The following is a 14,729-nucleotide window of genomic DNA, read 5'->3' on the forward strand; positions in this document are numbered from 1 at the left end:
TTTGTATTTTAATATATAAATACAGAAACCTATCCTGCATGGGCTGATGCCACGTGTGAACATCAATGGCTAAAATGTTCTCAGTGTGCCTGAAAACAGGGGTAGCAGTACATGTTCCCTTAGAAAGTCTAAGTTTTCTCAGAAGAACAAGAAGAAGAAAAAAACAAAAACCCAACAACCCACAAGGGCCTAAGAAAACTATCCAGACATTTTTTTCAGTGTATTTGTGATTGTTAAATCCTCTCATTGGACCAGATCCAGGAGGAAGGCAGGGAAGACATGGGAATGGATGGCCTGGGGAAGGATCCTCGATGGGCTCTTCTTCGTCTTTTTCTTTTTTGGCAAGGAAATTAAGCTATCAAAGGGGAGGCAAGTGCAAAACCAAGCCAGAAAGACGGGACAGAAAAACAAGAAAACAGAAAACCAAATCCCCAAAGTAGAAAGGTTGGTGACACAGAGAACCAACTGGGGCATTGGACAAAGGAAGTGACAGTGTGCCCGCCCGCCCGCCCGCTGTCAGAGTGCTAGCGGTGAAGACATGGCTATGCTTGGTTCTGTCACTGAGTGGGTATTAGCTGGGCAGCAAACAGCAATCTGTAAACATCACGAGGGAAAACACCAGTCGACACTAGACTTTTTTATAGATTTTTTTTTGTTGTTGTAAACACTTTAAAGACAGACCCACAACGCCTTTCAAAGGTGAAAACGAAAATGCCCTTTCCCTCCTGGGTTGAGGGTGAGGGGAAGGATAGAGGTCAATTCATTCTTCTCTCAGACTCGCTCTCATCCAGCTGGGTGTCCTCAGGGAGGAAGGAGGACCATTTTCTGGAAGTCAGTGCAGAAGGGGTGCCCTGTCCAGTGTCCGAGGAGCCTCCTCTCAGGAACAGGGCTGTCTGTTCCTGTGTGGGTCGGAAGAAGTCAGCTCCATCTGGTCGAGAGCTGCTGCTGCATGTCACGGTGGCAGCAGTGTGTCCCCGAGGGCAGGTTGGTCGGCAGGGGCATCTGGTTCAGCCCAGGAAGGCCCCCGGAAGCCAAACATCAAGCCGGCAACTTGGACCTGCACTCTGAAGCCAGGGTCCAATCCCCTGCCTCACTCAGCCTGGCTTTGTCTTCTCCCCTTGTCATCAGGTTTTGAGGTGAAGGTAAAAAGAGCAAATGTCCCTGATTTGCCTGACACCGTCAGCTGGTCTGGGCATTTACTTGGAATAAATAAAATAAACCTAACAAAAGAAAACAGAACAAAGGAGAGAAAGAGAAGAAAAGAGATCCCCCAAACCTATGGATGTGAGATGAAGGGGAAATGGGCTATTGGTTTTTCTGGCATCTATGTTCTGTTTACCAGGAAAAGGGAAGGGGGGGGGAGCAGAGGGAGGAACCGAGGGGAAGGGAGAGGAGGTGGGGGGGGGGAGGTTGCCAGCATAGACCTCAGAAAGCACAGGAAGGGTGGAGGGCAGGAGAGGGTCAGCAGTTAAACGAGGTAGCCTGGGGAGGAAATGGGACAGTTACACTGGCGACACCTATGTATGTGTGGGAGACCGCTGCCATGCTGGCCTGCTGTTAGGTGACACTGCTGAGTATGGCCCAGAGTCCTCAGATTCCCCTAGACACTGGGTAAGGTGGGCAGCCGGTGGAAGAGCCAGCAGTGGAAGACCTCACATGAGCTCTCTGCAGTGGGCAGCCCTCTATTTAGTGGTTCTTCCATTTCTAGGGAAAGGAGCCATGGAGCCTGACTCTGAGAGGTGAGCAACGATGAGACAGCTGCAGAGCCTGGCTAGGGCTCATCTGCTCCAGCTGATGCACCCTGCGGGGGATATTTCTGCCTTTCCTTAGGGAAAGCAATGAGAGTCTACCTCTGCATTGAGTTCTTCATGAGTATGCTGCTGTCCCTCTCTTATGCTTCCCTAGGAAAGCCCTCTACATCCTGGGAACTAACTGCTCCTGCCTTCTTCTTGAGGGGTGTGTATCAGGCAGCCTGGCCCTTCTTCCCCAGCTCCCAGAAACTTGACCCTGTAAGCCCAGAGTCCCCATCAATTATGGGCTCACCTTTGAGAGGAGTCAGCAAGCCAGCCCAGCAGGGTCAGTCAGCAGGGTGCTCTGGACAAGATCTGTTCACTTCAAACCAGGAGTCTATGCAGCTGGAGTGGGTGCCAAGGGGAAACACATCAGCTGCTAACAATACTCCTCCTGCCAAGGGGGCCTGTCAAGGGGTTGGACTCTCGGAAAGGACTTTCTAAATCTCTCCTGAAAGGATCCCAGGGGAAAATCATTACCCGCCCCCCACCTGTAGCAAAGGGAACACTATCAAGAATGATGAGCGCACAGGGGCAGGGGCAGAGCTGGAGAGTAGGGTTAGTAGTTGCGAGTGCATGCTGCTCTTCCAGAGGACCCAAGTTCAGTTCACAGACCCATAAATGCAACTCTGGGGGGAATCTGACCCCTCTGGCCTTGGTAGGATCCTGCACTCAGACACAGACCCAGACACAGACACAGACACAGACACAGACACACACACACACACACACACACACACACACACACACACACACACACACACCACCCTGGGGGCTGGGGAGATAGCTCAGTGGTTAAGAGCCCTAGCTGCTCTTTCAGAAGAGCAAGGTTCAGTTTGCAGCACTCACATAGTGGCTCACAAACATCTTTAACTCCAGCTCCCAGGGATTCAATGCCCTCCTCTGGTCTCAGTGGGCACCAGGCACACACATCACACACATTATATAAATACATGCAAGCAAAATACCCATGCACATCAAAAAAACAAAAACAAAAACAAAAACTGGGTGTGGAGGTGTACAACTTTAACCCTGGCATTCAGGAGGCAAAAGCAGGTGGATCTCTGTAAGTTCAAGGCCAGCCTAATCTACAGAATAAGCTCTAGGACAGCTGACCCTGCCTCAATAAATCAAATAAATAAATACGTTTTTTTTTTTTTTTTTAAACAAAACAAAACAAGAATGATCCTGGCTCAGCAGGAGGCAGGGGCAGTAGGGCAGGCTCTGGTAGATCTGGCTTTGCATAAAAAGGCAAGAGTGGCCTTGTGAGGCCCAAATCCCAAGTACAAGGCGCCTAGGATGGCAACAGTTAACACTAAGAAGGTGACAGCAGGTGGACTACAAAGGGCAGCCAGTTACTGTTTCTAAGGAGCGGCAGGAAGTGGGGCCAGATGAGAGACTGGCAGTGATAAGCATAGCTAGATCTGGGGAGATGAGGGCACCCCTCTCAGGATCTCCAAGCTAGACCCTTGGGCTCTTTGACATTGCTAAATAAGGAAGCCTGGGAAGGGGTATAGGAAGGCCTCACTCTCCAGAGTCTATAGAGGACTGTCTGCATCAAAGAAGAAATAGCAAGTGCCTCAAGACACTGTTCTGATTTGTAAACCCACATCTGGGCATTTTCAAACAGAGACCAAACAGATAATTTGCTTAGGTCTTCCCAGGACCAGGGGTTTTCTTTTCTGGCTCTGGTTAGTGTCTCTTTGGGATACTACAGAGAATCTATGGTAGAAACCAGAGTCAATCACACACCAGGCACAGCATCGATATTCAAGGCCAGTAGTTCTGGGTTGGGCTTAGAGAAGCCCCCATGCCAGGAAACAGTGTGGGCTGGAGAAGCAGAGAGCAGGTGGTGGCCACAGGAATACAGAGTGTACTCTTGTCTTGGGCAAGGAGGTGTCATATTTTTCCAGTTAGAAAACAAACAAACAAACAACCCCAAAGGATACTGCTAAAGGCAGAGGACAAATCTTGGCCTGGCTAATTACAGCAGTTCTTGGTACTTATAGGTACTGGCTTTTCCTGCCTCCTGGCCCTTGGGGGATGAGGATGGTGTCCAGGCCAGCAAGGACAGCCATTCTACCCTTGCTACCTCTCTCTCTGCAGGACAGGGTTCAGAGGTGGGATCTTGGATCCCTTTAAGCCAGGTCTGCCCATGGCTCCTACCATCTGAACGACTGAAGCAGAGCTGAACCTTGAGCAACTCACCTCCACCCTGCCCTTGCAATGACTGAGCTTCCCATCAGCACAGAAGATGCCTGACCCCTATCAGAGAGCAAAGGGTATACAGGCCATCCCATAACCAAAGAGGATGGTTGGTGAAGGGGATCTACCCCTTGGATGTGAGACTTGTGAGAGTTGTTCTTGTCAGGCCCTTGTACCTTTTGTGATAGATGCACAGGCAAGGCAGCCTGGCTATCGTGTCCCCCTGAAGCAGCTCCTCCAGGCAGATCACACACTCACCCGCATCTTTAGTCAGCACATCATCTGTAAGAGACAGGGAGACCAACAGAGTTAATCACTAGTGGGTGGGTGGCACAGAACAAACCCAGGTCTAGAACTACTTGCATTATCTAAACCCCGATGCTTCATATGCTGGGGAACACAGCAATGGGAGAAATACGAGATAACCAGAAGAGTCTTCTGACCCAGAAGCCCAGGCATTAGGGGTATGGAAGAAAAGTGCTTACTCAGACTGTTTGTTCAAGGACATCTTTGGAGTTCACAGTAATATGAGCCAGAGGCATAGTCTGGGTGGGAGGGATTAAATTCCAGACAAAGGAACTGTCAGACACCTGGGAACTTCAAGAAGTCTGCTAAGACAGGTTGCAAAGAGACTGAAGGAGTCACAGACAGGTGAAATCAAGTCCCAAGGGCAGAACTGTGCTGTGCTGTGCTGCGCCTGTTGACTCTCATCTACTCTGCTTAGCCAAGAGGTACTAGAGGTGGAGAAGGCGAGCTCACTCTGGAGGTCAACTCTGAGCATGGAGCAACAGCACATGTGCTAACAAGTGTCGGGCAATAGCCTGCATATGTCATTAAGATACTCCATAGGAAAGGGCAGGGTTAGAGAGGGATGTATGCAGAGGTGTCTATTGAGTATCTCCACAGGGCCATAAGTCTGCTTTAGTCTAGATGTGAGGTTCAGAATAGATGTGGAGCAACATGCTCAGAGAACAGACTAAAGAGACTGTCCAAGGAAAACACTTAGACTAAACTCCAAAAAAGCCACAGACAGGCCTGGTAATGCAGAGGTGATATGGGTTACAAGCAAGTCCCCCCCCAAACCACAACAGAGCACCAAATGAGGAGGCCATGGCTGTTGAGGAAGACTAGCTTAGATCACTTTCCACTGCACAGGCCATCAAATGACACACAATGAGATTCTGTGTCTATGTTTTCCTTTGAGCTGCAGGATCTTACACGCTAGGCAAGGGTCACAGAGTCATGCTCATCTTGTGAATGAGGAAACCCAGAGAAGTCATATGTCTTGCCCTTGTCAGGGGACTTGAGAATGTTCAGGATTGGGGTCCTTTGTTGTGGTGACCTCTCTTCCCACTGCTGTTTGTGTCTTGATTATTTTGGTGGAAAGAAAACTATTAAGAAGCCACAAAATATGGATTATTCAGTTGGGCAGTGGTGGGGCATGCCTTTAATCCTAGCACTTGAGAGGCCAGTCTGGCCTACAAATTAAGTTCCATGACAGCTAGGGCTACACAATGAAACCCTGTCTCAACAACAACAATAATAAACCAACCAACCAGACAAAAATAAATAAAAAAGAAGTGCACTGATGAGGTGTTTGGATAGGAATGGCCCTCATAGGCTCATATATTTGAATGTCTGGTCATTAGGCAGGCAATAGGAGATAATGGGCTTGTTGAAGGAAATGTGTCACTAGCGGTGGGCTTTGGGGTTTCAGATGCTGATCCAGATGTGAAACTCTGAGCCATCTCTCCAGCACCACATCTGTCTGCATGCTGCATGCTTCCTGCCACAGTGATAATGTACTAAACCCTTGAAACTGTAAATCAGCTCCAATTAAATGTTTTACTTTGTTAAGAGCTGCTGTGGTCACGGTGTCTTCACAGCAATGGAATAGTGGCTAAGACAACTGGAATTTGCATTTTACTTGAGAATATATTCAAAGGCTAAGATGGATTGTGAACAAAGGAGATATAATACAATGCAGGACACAAGGGACAGATGTTCACTGCAAAGGCTTTCAACTTTGATATGCCTGATGCTTTTCATGGTAACATGATGGAGAACAAAACCCTCAACAGGGATGGGAGGAAAACTTGCTTACTCTAGAGACAGTGGAGTCATCATTTCTTCCCCATTCTCTGGGACGTCTCACCCCTGATACGGGCTTTCAGGATATAGTCCTTCATACCCTTTGTCCACCTCTTCCCCCAGACTCCAATCAGTTTTCCTTCAGAATCACCCTACCAATGGGTAACTCAGCATTGAACTCAAGAACCAAGTTAGACTCTTCTGTGTCCCCAACAGCTTCCCATACATTCTGTGCTCACTGTTCCATCTGCACCTGCTCTGAGAGCCCATGTGGCCCCCAGGGTGCTAGTGTGGGGTGGAGCAGATATGGAGATTGGGCTCAGAGGCTTTCTATCTCAACAGGACTGACTTGACTCTTCTTTCTTCAAAATGTACATCAAACAAGAGCAGGGAAAACAAGGGTGATTCATTTAGTCTCCATAGGTAGAGCCTTGAACACTTGCTAATGAAGGACTAGCAGACCCAGACTTAAATGTCTGTTGATTAAATGCAGACTTCTCATGGTCTCTTCACAAAGCAATTTTATGAGCCTTACCAGCCAGCCTTGGTGTCTGCTGCAGCACAGTGTGAAGAATGAGACTTTGTAGCTGCCCTGTTAGGCTGACACAGAGCAGGGAGCACAAAACACTGAGACTGTGAAAGGCCATCTGGAGGTTCTATGGTGGCCTGAAGGAGTAAGAGGGTTGGAATCTGGGTTGTCAAGATGGCTTACTGCATAAAGTTGCCTGCCACAAGTTTGAAGACTTGAGTTTGCTCTCCAGACCCACATGGTGAAGGAGAGAACCAACTGCTGCCAAGTTGTCTTCTGACACCCCAGTCCCCTCTTCCCGCCGCCAAAGGTAATGAAAACAGTGTGGGGAACCCAGGAGTGCCCACAACCAGCCCAGAACCTAGGGAGCAGAGGACTCTAAGTTCTCTTTAAAACTCCCTGATTCAATCATCAGGGCTCAGAGAATGAGCAGCTGCCAGATGTTCCTGCGATTGGAAAGGGGAGTAGAAATCTTGAAGCAGAGCCTTGGCTATCAAGCACTTCTATGGCACAAAGCCAAGGGCCTTGGACTAAAGAGATGGCTCAGGAGTTAAGTTCCCTTGTTGCTTTTGCAGAAGACCTGGGTTCAGTTACCAACACCCACCCAGAGGCTTACAACATCAGTAACTCTACTTCCAGGGAATCTGATACATTATTCTGACCTCCAAGGGCACCAGACATGCATGTGGTGCACACACATACATGCAGGTAAAATATTCATGAAATAAAAAAAGTAAATCTTAAAAAAAAGAAAAATTAAAGGTGAGAGAGAGACATCTGACGTTAACCTCTGGCCTTTACTTGTACCCACATACCTGTGCAAATACACGTCCTACCTCCTCCAAGAAAGTACGTAAGATGGCATGGTAGGTAACTTATTGCAGAACTTGAGAACCTGAGTCTAACCCTGGAATCCACACAGCCCCACACAGCCTTGATAAGGCTTTCCTTAGCAAAAGAGCATTGTGCCAGGCAGTTGTGGCGCATGCCTTTAATCCCAGCACTCAGGAGGCAGAAGCCGGCAGATCTCTAGTTCGAGGCCAGCCTGGTCTACAGAGCAATTTCCAAGACAGCCAGGGTGACACAGAGAAACCCTGTCTTGACAAATCAAGCAAACACAGATAAGAAAGGAGGAGGAAGGGAAGGAAGGAAAGAAGGAAGGAAAGAAAGGGGAAGAAAGAAAGGAAGGGGGAAGAAAGGAAGGAAAAGGAATATTCTGATAAGGCAAGTGTTCTGTAACAGTGTCAAAGACATGGCAACCAAACCGCTGCTTCAGGAGAGTCCCGGATTCTATTCTGGGGTACAGGCCCATGTCTGGCTTCTTGCTTTATGAAGTTCTACCCCCTCTTTGCCCAGAGGTGTTACCCTGTCTTCAGAGCTCTGAAAATGCTTTTGTGTGAGCTTTTCCTCCTTCCTTCTTTTCTGCCTTCTCCCTTCCCTTGCTCCCTTCCTTTTCATTTGCTGTGTGTTCCTATGTGTACGCTCCCACATGTGGGTGCGTACCATTGCACACAGTGTACGCTCCCACATGTGGGTGCGTACCATTGCACACAGTGGAGGCCAGAAGACAGCATAGTGTTTGCTTGATTTGTCAAGGCAGGGTTTCTCTGTGTCGCCCTGGCTGTCTTGGAAATTGCTCTGTAGACCAGGCTGGCCTTGAACTAGAGATCTGCCTGCCTCTGCCTCCTGAGTGCTGGGATTAAAGGCATGCGCCACAACTGCCTGGCACAATGCTCTTCTGCTAAGGAAAGCCTTATCTCCATCTCAGGAGCTTCTGTGTTGCTAGCCGGGTGGTATGATGACCAGAGATTTTAGGAAGAGAAAGACATAGGTATTAAAGGCAATCAAGTTCACCCAGAAGGCTCCTTACCTCCTTCCTCTCTTCTCTGTAAACCCCTCAGCTTCTAGAGTCCTAGGCTGCTAGGAAGGTCCAGAGGGTAGGAATAGAAATGGCTGCTGCTTGGGGTTTATTCCGCTGTCCCTTAGCAGGGGCTCTGATGGTTGCTGGCCTTCCATGGTTAGTCCTTGCCCTAGCAGCACTAGGTGTCAGTTCTCATTTATTTCTGTGCATTGGCTGGACCAGTAAAACTGGTCTTGCTTTCGCTAAACTTTAAAAAATGATCTGGCAGGCAAATGCTGGAGGCCTTCCAGCCCTCCACTTGGGCCAACCCTCATAATAAGAAAAATACTACTTTCTATCTGCCTCATTTAGGAGGCTCCTACTTTTTTTCTTTTGGTGTTAACTAAATTTCATCTTACATAACTATCATAAATTTTATTGAATTTTCCTCAATTGGTGCTAGCACCTGTGGAAGGTGTGAGTGAATGTGTATAGATTCGTAGGTCACAAGCCTTACACACCATAGCAATGCACACTACCTGTGAGCTGTAAAAGATTTATTTCATTATTTTGTGTGTATAAGTGTTTTGCCTGCATGTATTTCTACACATCACATGTGTGCCTAGTGTCCAAGGAGGCGGTAAACCTCCATGTGAGTGCTGAGCCTCAAACTGGGTCCTTTGCCAAGAACAAGTGCTTTTAACCTCTGAGCCAACTATGCAGTCCCCACAGTCACTTTTAAGAGAATACAGCTTCACCACTGGAGAAAGCTTCACACTGTCCCTTTACAGAGAGTCCAAGAGCTCATGGCTTACAGAGATTTCCTCCTTACTTTTTTCTTTTAAAAATTTTACTTAAAGATTTATTCATCTGTATAGGTATTTTACCTGTGTGTCTGTCTGTGTACCACAGGTGTTCTTGGTGCTTGTGGAAGGGAGAAAGCATTAGATCCCTTGGAACTGGAGTTACAGATATCTAAGAGCCAGCACGCAGGTGCTGGGAATTGAATTTCCCCTAGAAAAGCAGCCAAACTCCTAACTGCTGAGATATCTTTTTGGACTTGCTTCTTCTTTTTTAAGTTGATAAGGTAAAGTATGTGAGACTGGGGTGATGAGAAACTAGGTAGGATATGTTACCAGTAAAACCAAAGTAAGCCCAGAGTTCTTGCCTTAGATGCTTTGGTCTAAGTCTGAATTACTCCAGTCACACACAAACTAAGGTAGCAAACAGTGCTCCCCCTCCCCAAGACAGGGTTTCTCTGTGGATCCTGGGCTGTCCTGGAACTCAGAGATCCACCTGCACCTGCCTCCAGAGCAGTGGGATTAAAGGCAAGAGGTACCACATCTGGCCCCAAACACTGTCTCTTACATCTAGTGTCTCCAGAAAAAAAAAAAAAAAAAAAAAGACTGAGTATGAGGTGTCCATGCTGCCACAGTCTCCATTCTGCATTAGTCATGTGTACAGAGGAGCCAGACATGGACTCTGAAGTCCTTCCTTCACCTCAGGATAAACTCTACTCAAGGGCTAGAGGTAACTGGTCTCCCCACCTCTGTCAGGAAAAGACTGGCTCTTACAAGACATCCCTGAACTGAAAGTCTGTACCCTTCCAGACAGGGAAAGGTGGCTTCTCATGAAAAGGATGAGAGGGGGAACCACAGTGGCTCTGTCTTAGAGGGCCTATCTTCCTTCCCTTCCTCTAAGTTAATGGTTTTCAATATGTGGGTGCTGAATGACCCTTTCATAGGGGCCGCATGTCTGATATTCTGCATATCAGATACTTACAATTCATAACAGTAGCAAAATTACAGTTATTAAGTAACAGTGAAAATAATTGTATAGTTGGGGTCACCACAACATGAGGACCTGTATTAAATGATTGCAGCATTAGGAAGGTTCAGAACACTGCTCTAAGGGACTTTCCCAGATGCTGGTGAGAGGAAGGACCAGAAGCAGCATCATTCAAGTGATGGCACACAAGAAGACCTGGGCTCCTGGGAAGGGGGCTGGGGATCCTCTTCACCTTCCCCATTTCCCACAGTAGCATGTGAGGTGACTCTGTTTTGCATAGTCCTGAAAGCACTTTGTCTACCACAGATCTGATTATAAAGTTCTCCCCAATGACTCTAAAAGCAAGTTCTCTCAGGCCAAGTCCCCTGTGAAGCTGCTTTGTGCTGTAACAACAAAGGCAGTGTCTACAGAGAGCTCTCGCAGCAACCCACAGGACAGAACAGTCCTCATGTGGGACACAAGTGAATACAGTGCTGAGGCCATGACTGTGGTGAGCTACGAGGTACAGGGAAAACCACTTTCCTTCCATGGTCCCAGGCAGAGATGAGTAACAGGGACAAAGCCAAGCTTGAGCAGGGGACCCGAGAGCATGGCAGTCATAGAGAAAAGAAAAGGCTATTTGCTGGAGAAAAGAGGGGCTCTTGGGTGGAAAGACAGGGCCACAGCCTGCCCTGAGCTGGCCTTCTGGCATGCCCAGAGGGCGTCAGGTTGCATGCACCAAGACAGATAACATGCCCTCCTGCAATAGGATCCTTCGGCCAGCAAGTAAGAGACATAAGAACATAAATCTTGTTGGAAAATCTAAAATTTACAAAATAATTTTTTTTTTTCTGGGGGATGGGGGCTGTTGCTAAAATGGAATCCAGGGCCTTCTGCACGTCAGGCAAGCATTCTATCACTGACCTACATCTCTAGTCCTTGAAATTTTTGAGTAGGGACATGATACTCAAAAATTGCCACTGTAGCCCCAACCAGGGACCTGCCTTCCTTGGTCACTCCCCAGCCACCCCAACTTATAACCAAGGCTCTCTGGAACAGTGGGTTCTCCATCACCACACAGGTATCACTGCCAAAAGAACACTATACAGAGCCCAATGACATGGAGACTATGCCCTAACTGTCAACCTATCCTGACATCAGGAAGCAGATGAGATAGACAGCCCTTACCATTGTAGGAGAGGCGAGGTTTGCTCAGACACATTATAAAGTGCATTTCCATCTCATCAGAAGCCACAGACTTGGAGCAAATGGGGCACTTGAAACCTGAAAGAGAGGAAAACAGCATGAAATATCTTCTCCAAATCCAGATATCCATAGTCAGTGTGGACATACTCAACCACAACAACTGTGTGGAATCGGTGCTCTGGACAGAGACAATGTGGATACAACCAAGCCCAATTTTTCCTTCACTAAGTCACTAAGACTTTACCTTTCTCCACAGCCTTCAACTTTTCTAGGGTACTCCGCCACTCAGCATTTGACAGAGCTTGCTGACTTGCATTTGATGTTCTTTTAGACCCTTTTCAATGGGAACTAGTAGACCAGGGAAGCAGCAAACCAAGGCAGCCGAACAATCTTTAAATAACAGTGGAATACCCTTCCATCTCTGCCAAGGGAGGAGTCACTGCTGTCACTCCATCTCCATCCCTCAACTTGTCACCCACCCCTCAGAAGCACCTTTACCTTAGCCTGGAACCCTTTGTCTCCCTTGAAACTAAGGCATCTATATCCTTTAAGAAGGATGTGAGTGAGGGAAGGGGCACAGCTCTTCAGAATGCTCCTAAACACTACTAAGTAAAGCAGCTGTTTTCAATGCCAGGAGAACACAGGACATCATAATCTTCTACTTTATTCCTAGGGCAATCTGGACTGTTATACAACAGAGGTTTCTTTGGCATTGTAACGGTATTGGTAAATTCTGGTTGAGAATCATCTGAGTTGAACTACAATTAAGCAAAGCTAATTACACACACACACACACACACACTCACAGAGTTTGGTGTGCCCCCCCCCAAACAGGTTAATAATGCACTGATGAACTTGTCCAGTGATAAGTTAGATGAATTGTTATTATTTCAATCTTTTCCATTTTATATTACTTAACAGCTCCAAAGAGATCAATTCTTTACTTCTTTCTTTGGTAACAATATTTTTTTTTTTTTTTTGGGGTGTTTTAAGCCAGGGTTTCTCTGTCCTGGAATTCACTCTGTAAACTAGGCTGGCCTCGAAGTCACAAAGATGTACCTGCCTCTGCCTCTTGAGTACTGAGACTAAAGGTGTGCGTCACCATCACCTGGCTGTACCAATGGCTCCTACCTGGCCATGCTAACATCTCAGAATGCATCTAACTACTGTTGTAGAGTTTTCACTCTTCCATTAGTTTTCCGTTAGAATTTTCATAGTTTGATGTTCAAAATGACCATTTACAATAAATATTTTTAAGAATTTTTGTGTTTTGCTTGCATATATGTATGTGTAGCACATATATGCCCGGTGCCATAGAGGTCAGAAGAGGCATCAGGTCCCTGGAACTGGAATTACAGATGATTGTGAGTGACAATGTGGGTTCAGGGAACCAAACCTGGGTTGTCTGCAAGAGTAAACAGTGCTACTGAGACACTAAGCCATCTCTTCAGCCTACTCCCCACATGCTGCCTTTTTTGAGATAGGGCCTCATTGTGTAGTCCTGGCTCATCCAGAACTTGCTATGCAGACTAGGCTGGCTTGAACTCACAGATCTGCCTGCCCTGAAGCATTTTTAAAGACAGATAAAAGGCCAAATATTCAAATACACACTTGTGAGTCCCAAAATAGAGGAGTTCACACCTTCCCCAGTGCCCCTCACATGATGATCTGTATGGAAAGCTGTGCTGGGGTAAAGTGGCACAGAAACAGGGAGCAAGTCACACAGGGCACTTAGCTGAAGTCTTCAAATCTTTTCCCCAGTGATAATGCAAAAAAAAAAAAAAAAAAAAAAAAAAAAGCAAGCAAGCAATGGATGGTAGCATTCACCTTTAATCCCAACATGCAGGAAGCAGAGGCAGGTGAATCAAAGCCAGCTTGGTATACAAAGTGAGTACTAGGACTACAGAGAGAAACCCTATCTCAACCTCTCCCCCAATTAAAAAAGACATATGCCACCATAGCCAGTAGTGATAACGCGATAGGACCAAACAGAAGATTTGGAACTCAGCTAACCACAGCCGAAGTGAACTCCATGCCATACCCCTACTCCCCACCTCCACACCCCAGTCTATTTCCTTAAAATCCTCAGCATCTAAACACCTCACCTAAGGTCTTAGACATAGTACCAATATCTGACCTCTGCATGGTTACCAGTCCTTGAGTAACAAAACCAGAAGACTGTTAGAAGCTTGGGATAGAGATGTGCTGTCTCTAGTTTTCTGGCAGAACTAGGCTGCTTTTTTTTTTTAAAGCCAGCTTAGAAATGTGCAGAGCCGGTGTCACATATGCAATTGAGAGATGAGGAATAAACCCCAGTCTCAGAATAAAGACACTTCATTTCCAACCTAAGTTCTGTGTGTTCACAAAAGATTTTCTGATGTTTCCAACTCCAAAGAACAAGGTTTCTAAAGAATGTAAACGGCTCAGAAAATACTTGTTTGCTTCACTTTCTGTGTTAGCACTGTGTGCAGGTGGAGGGCTGCAGCTATGGTGGCATGGAACGAGGTGCTCCAGACTGGCCTTCCAACCCTGGCCTGGGCACAGACACAGAGGTATTCAAGAGACCTGTTACTAGAAAAAGTTTACACTTCCCATGCTGCATATTTCCCCAGCACTTCTGAGAAGATTCAGGGAACACCTGAATCAGCATTGCTATAGTCCTGTATCTGAGTGAGACTCTTGGGTTTAGAGCAATCTCTTCATTATACTGAAGAGGGAGCAGGCTCCAGGAAGGTCTTAGACCAGGGTGAGGTCACATGCTGAAACAGTAGAGCTGAGACTATGCTGAGTCTTCTTAGGTTTCAGTCCAAAGTTCTTTCTATCAGGGAAGAAAAAGTTGGTCCTGGGGATTTCGAGAAAGAGGTGAGCTGGGAAATATTACCTCTGGTAGATGAGCAGTGTGGTGGGGAGAATCATATTTTAACTAAAGCAGGGTCTATGCCTCTCAGTGCTTTTGTTTTAACTTATTTTATGAGGCCCATGAAGTAATTAGGAACTATTTTTATATGAGCAGAGTTTTCTAGACAAGATGACCAAAGTTTTCTAGACTCAAGACTTGGCAAGTAATATATCCCTCCCTGGTCCTCAGTCTTATTACTGGAAAAAAAAATGGAGAAACTAATCTCATGTTTGCAAAGACTAAACAAGGTAACATCATCATCATCAGGCTTGGAGCAATAAATGATGAGGAAGGGACTTAGTTATAAGACCAAGACTAAGTAGATACACTCACAGACCAAGAAAGGCATAGCTGCATAGACTCTGTTGGGTCCCACCAGTGGTACTTCCCATCCTGCCAATG

General features: G+C 46.7%; 1 protein-coding gene across 2 annotated transcripts in view; it reads right to left on the reverse strand.

Moving 5' to 3' along the window:
- Positions 1–622: 622 nt before the first annotated feature.
- Positions 623–14,729, reverse strand: part of Znrf1 (zinc and ring finger 1) — a 91,139-nt gene continuing 77,032 nt past the window's right edge. The window contains exons 2-5 of one of the 2 annotated variants that reach the window (XM_051201772.1): positions 11,411–11,506; positions 4,172–4,277; positions 2,044–2,135; positions 623–899 (exon numbers count right to left, since the gene is read on the reverse strand). In XM_051201772.1, the coding sequence (XP_051057729.1) occupies positions 2,078–2,135; positions 4,172–4,277; positions 11,411–11,506 (260 nt within the window). In that variant the 3' untranslated portion in view covers positions 623–899; positions 2,044–2,077. The other variant, XM_051201771.1, reaches the window with a different exon arrangement.

This window comes from Phodopus roborovskii, unplaced genomic scaffold (genome assembly GCF_943737965.1).
Source record: "Phodopus roborovskii unplaced genomic scaffold, PHOROB, whole genome shotgun sequence".
Taxonomy (NCBI): Eukaryota; Metazoa; Chordata; class Mammalia; order Rodentia; family Cricetidae; genus Phodopus; species Phodopus roborovskii.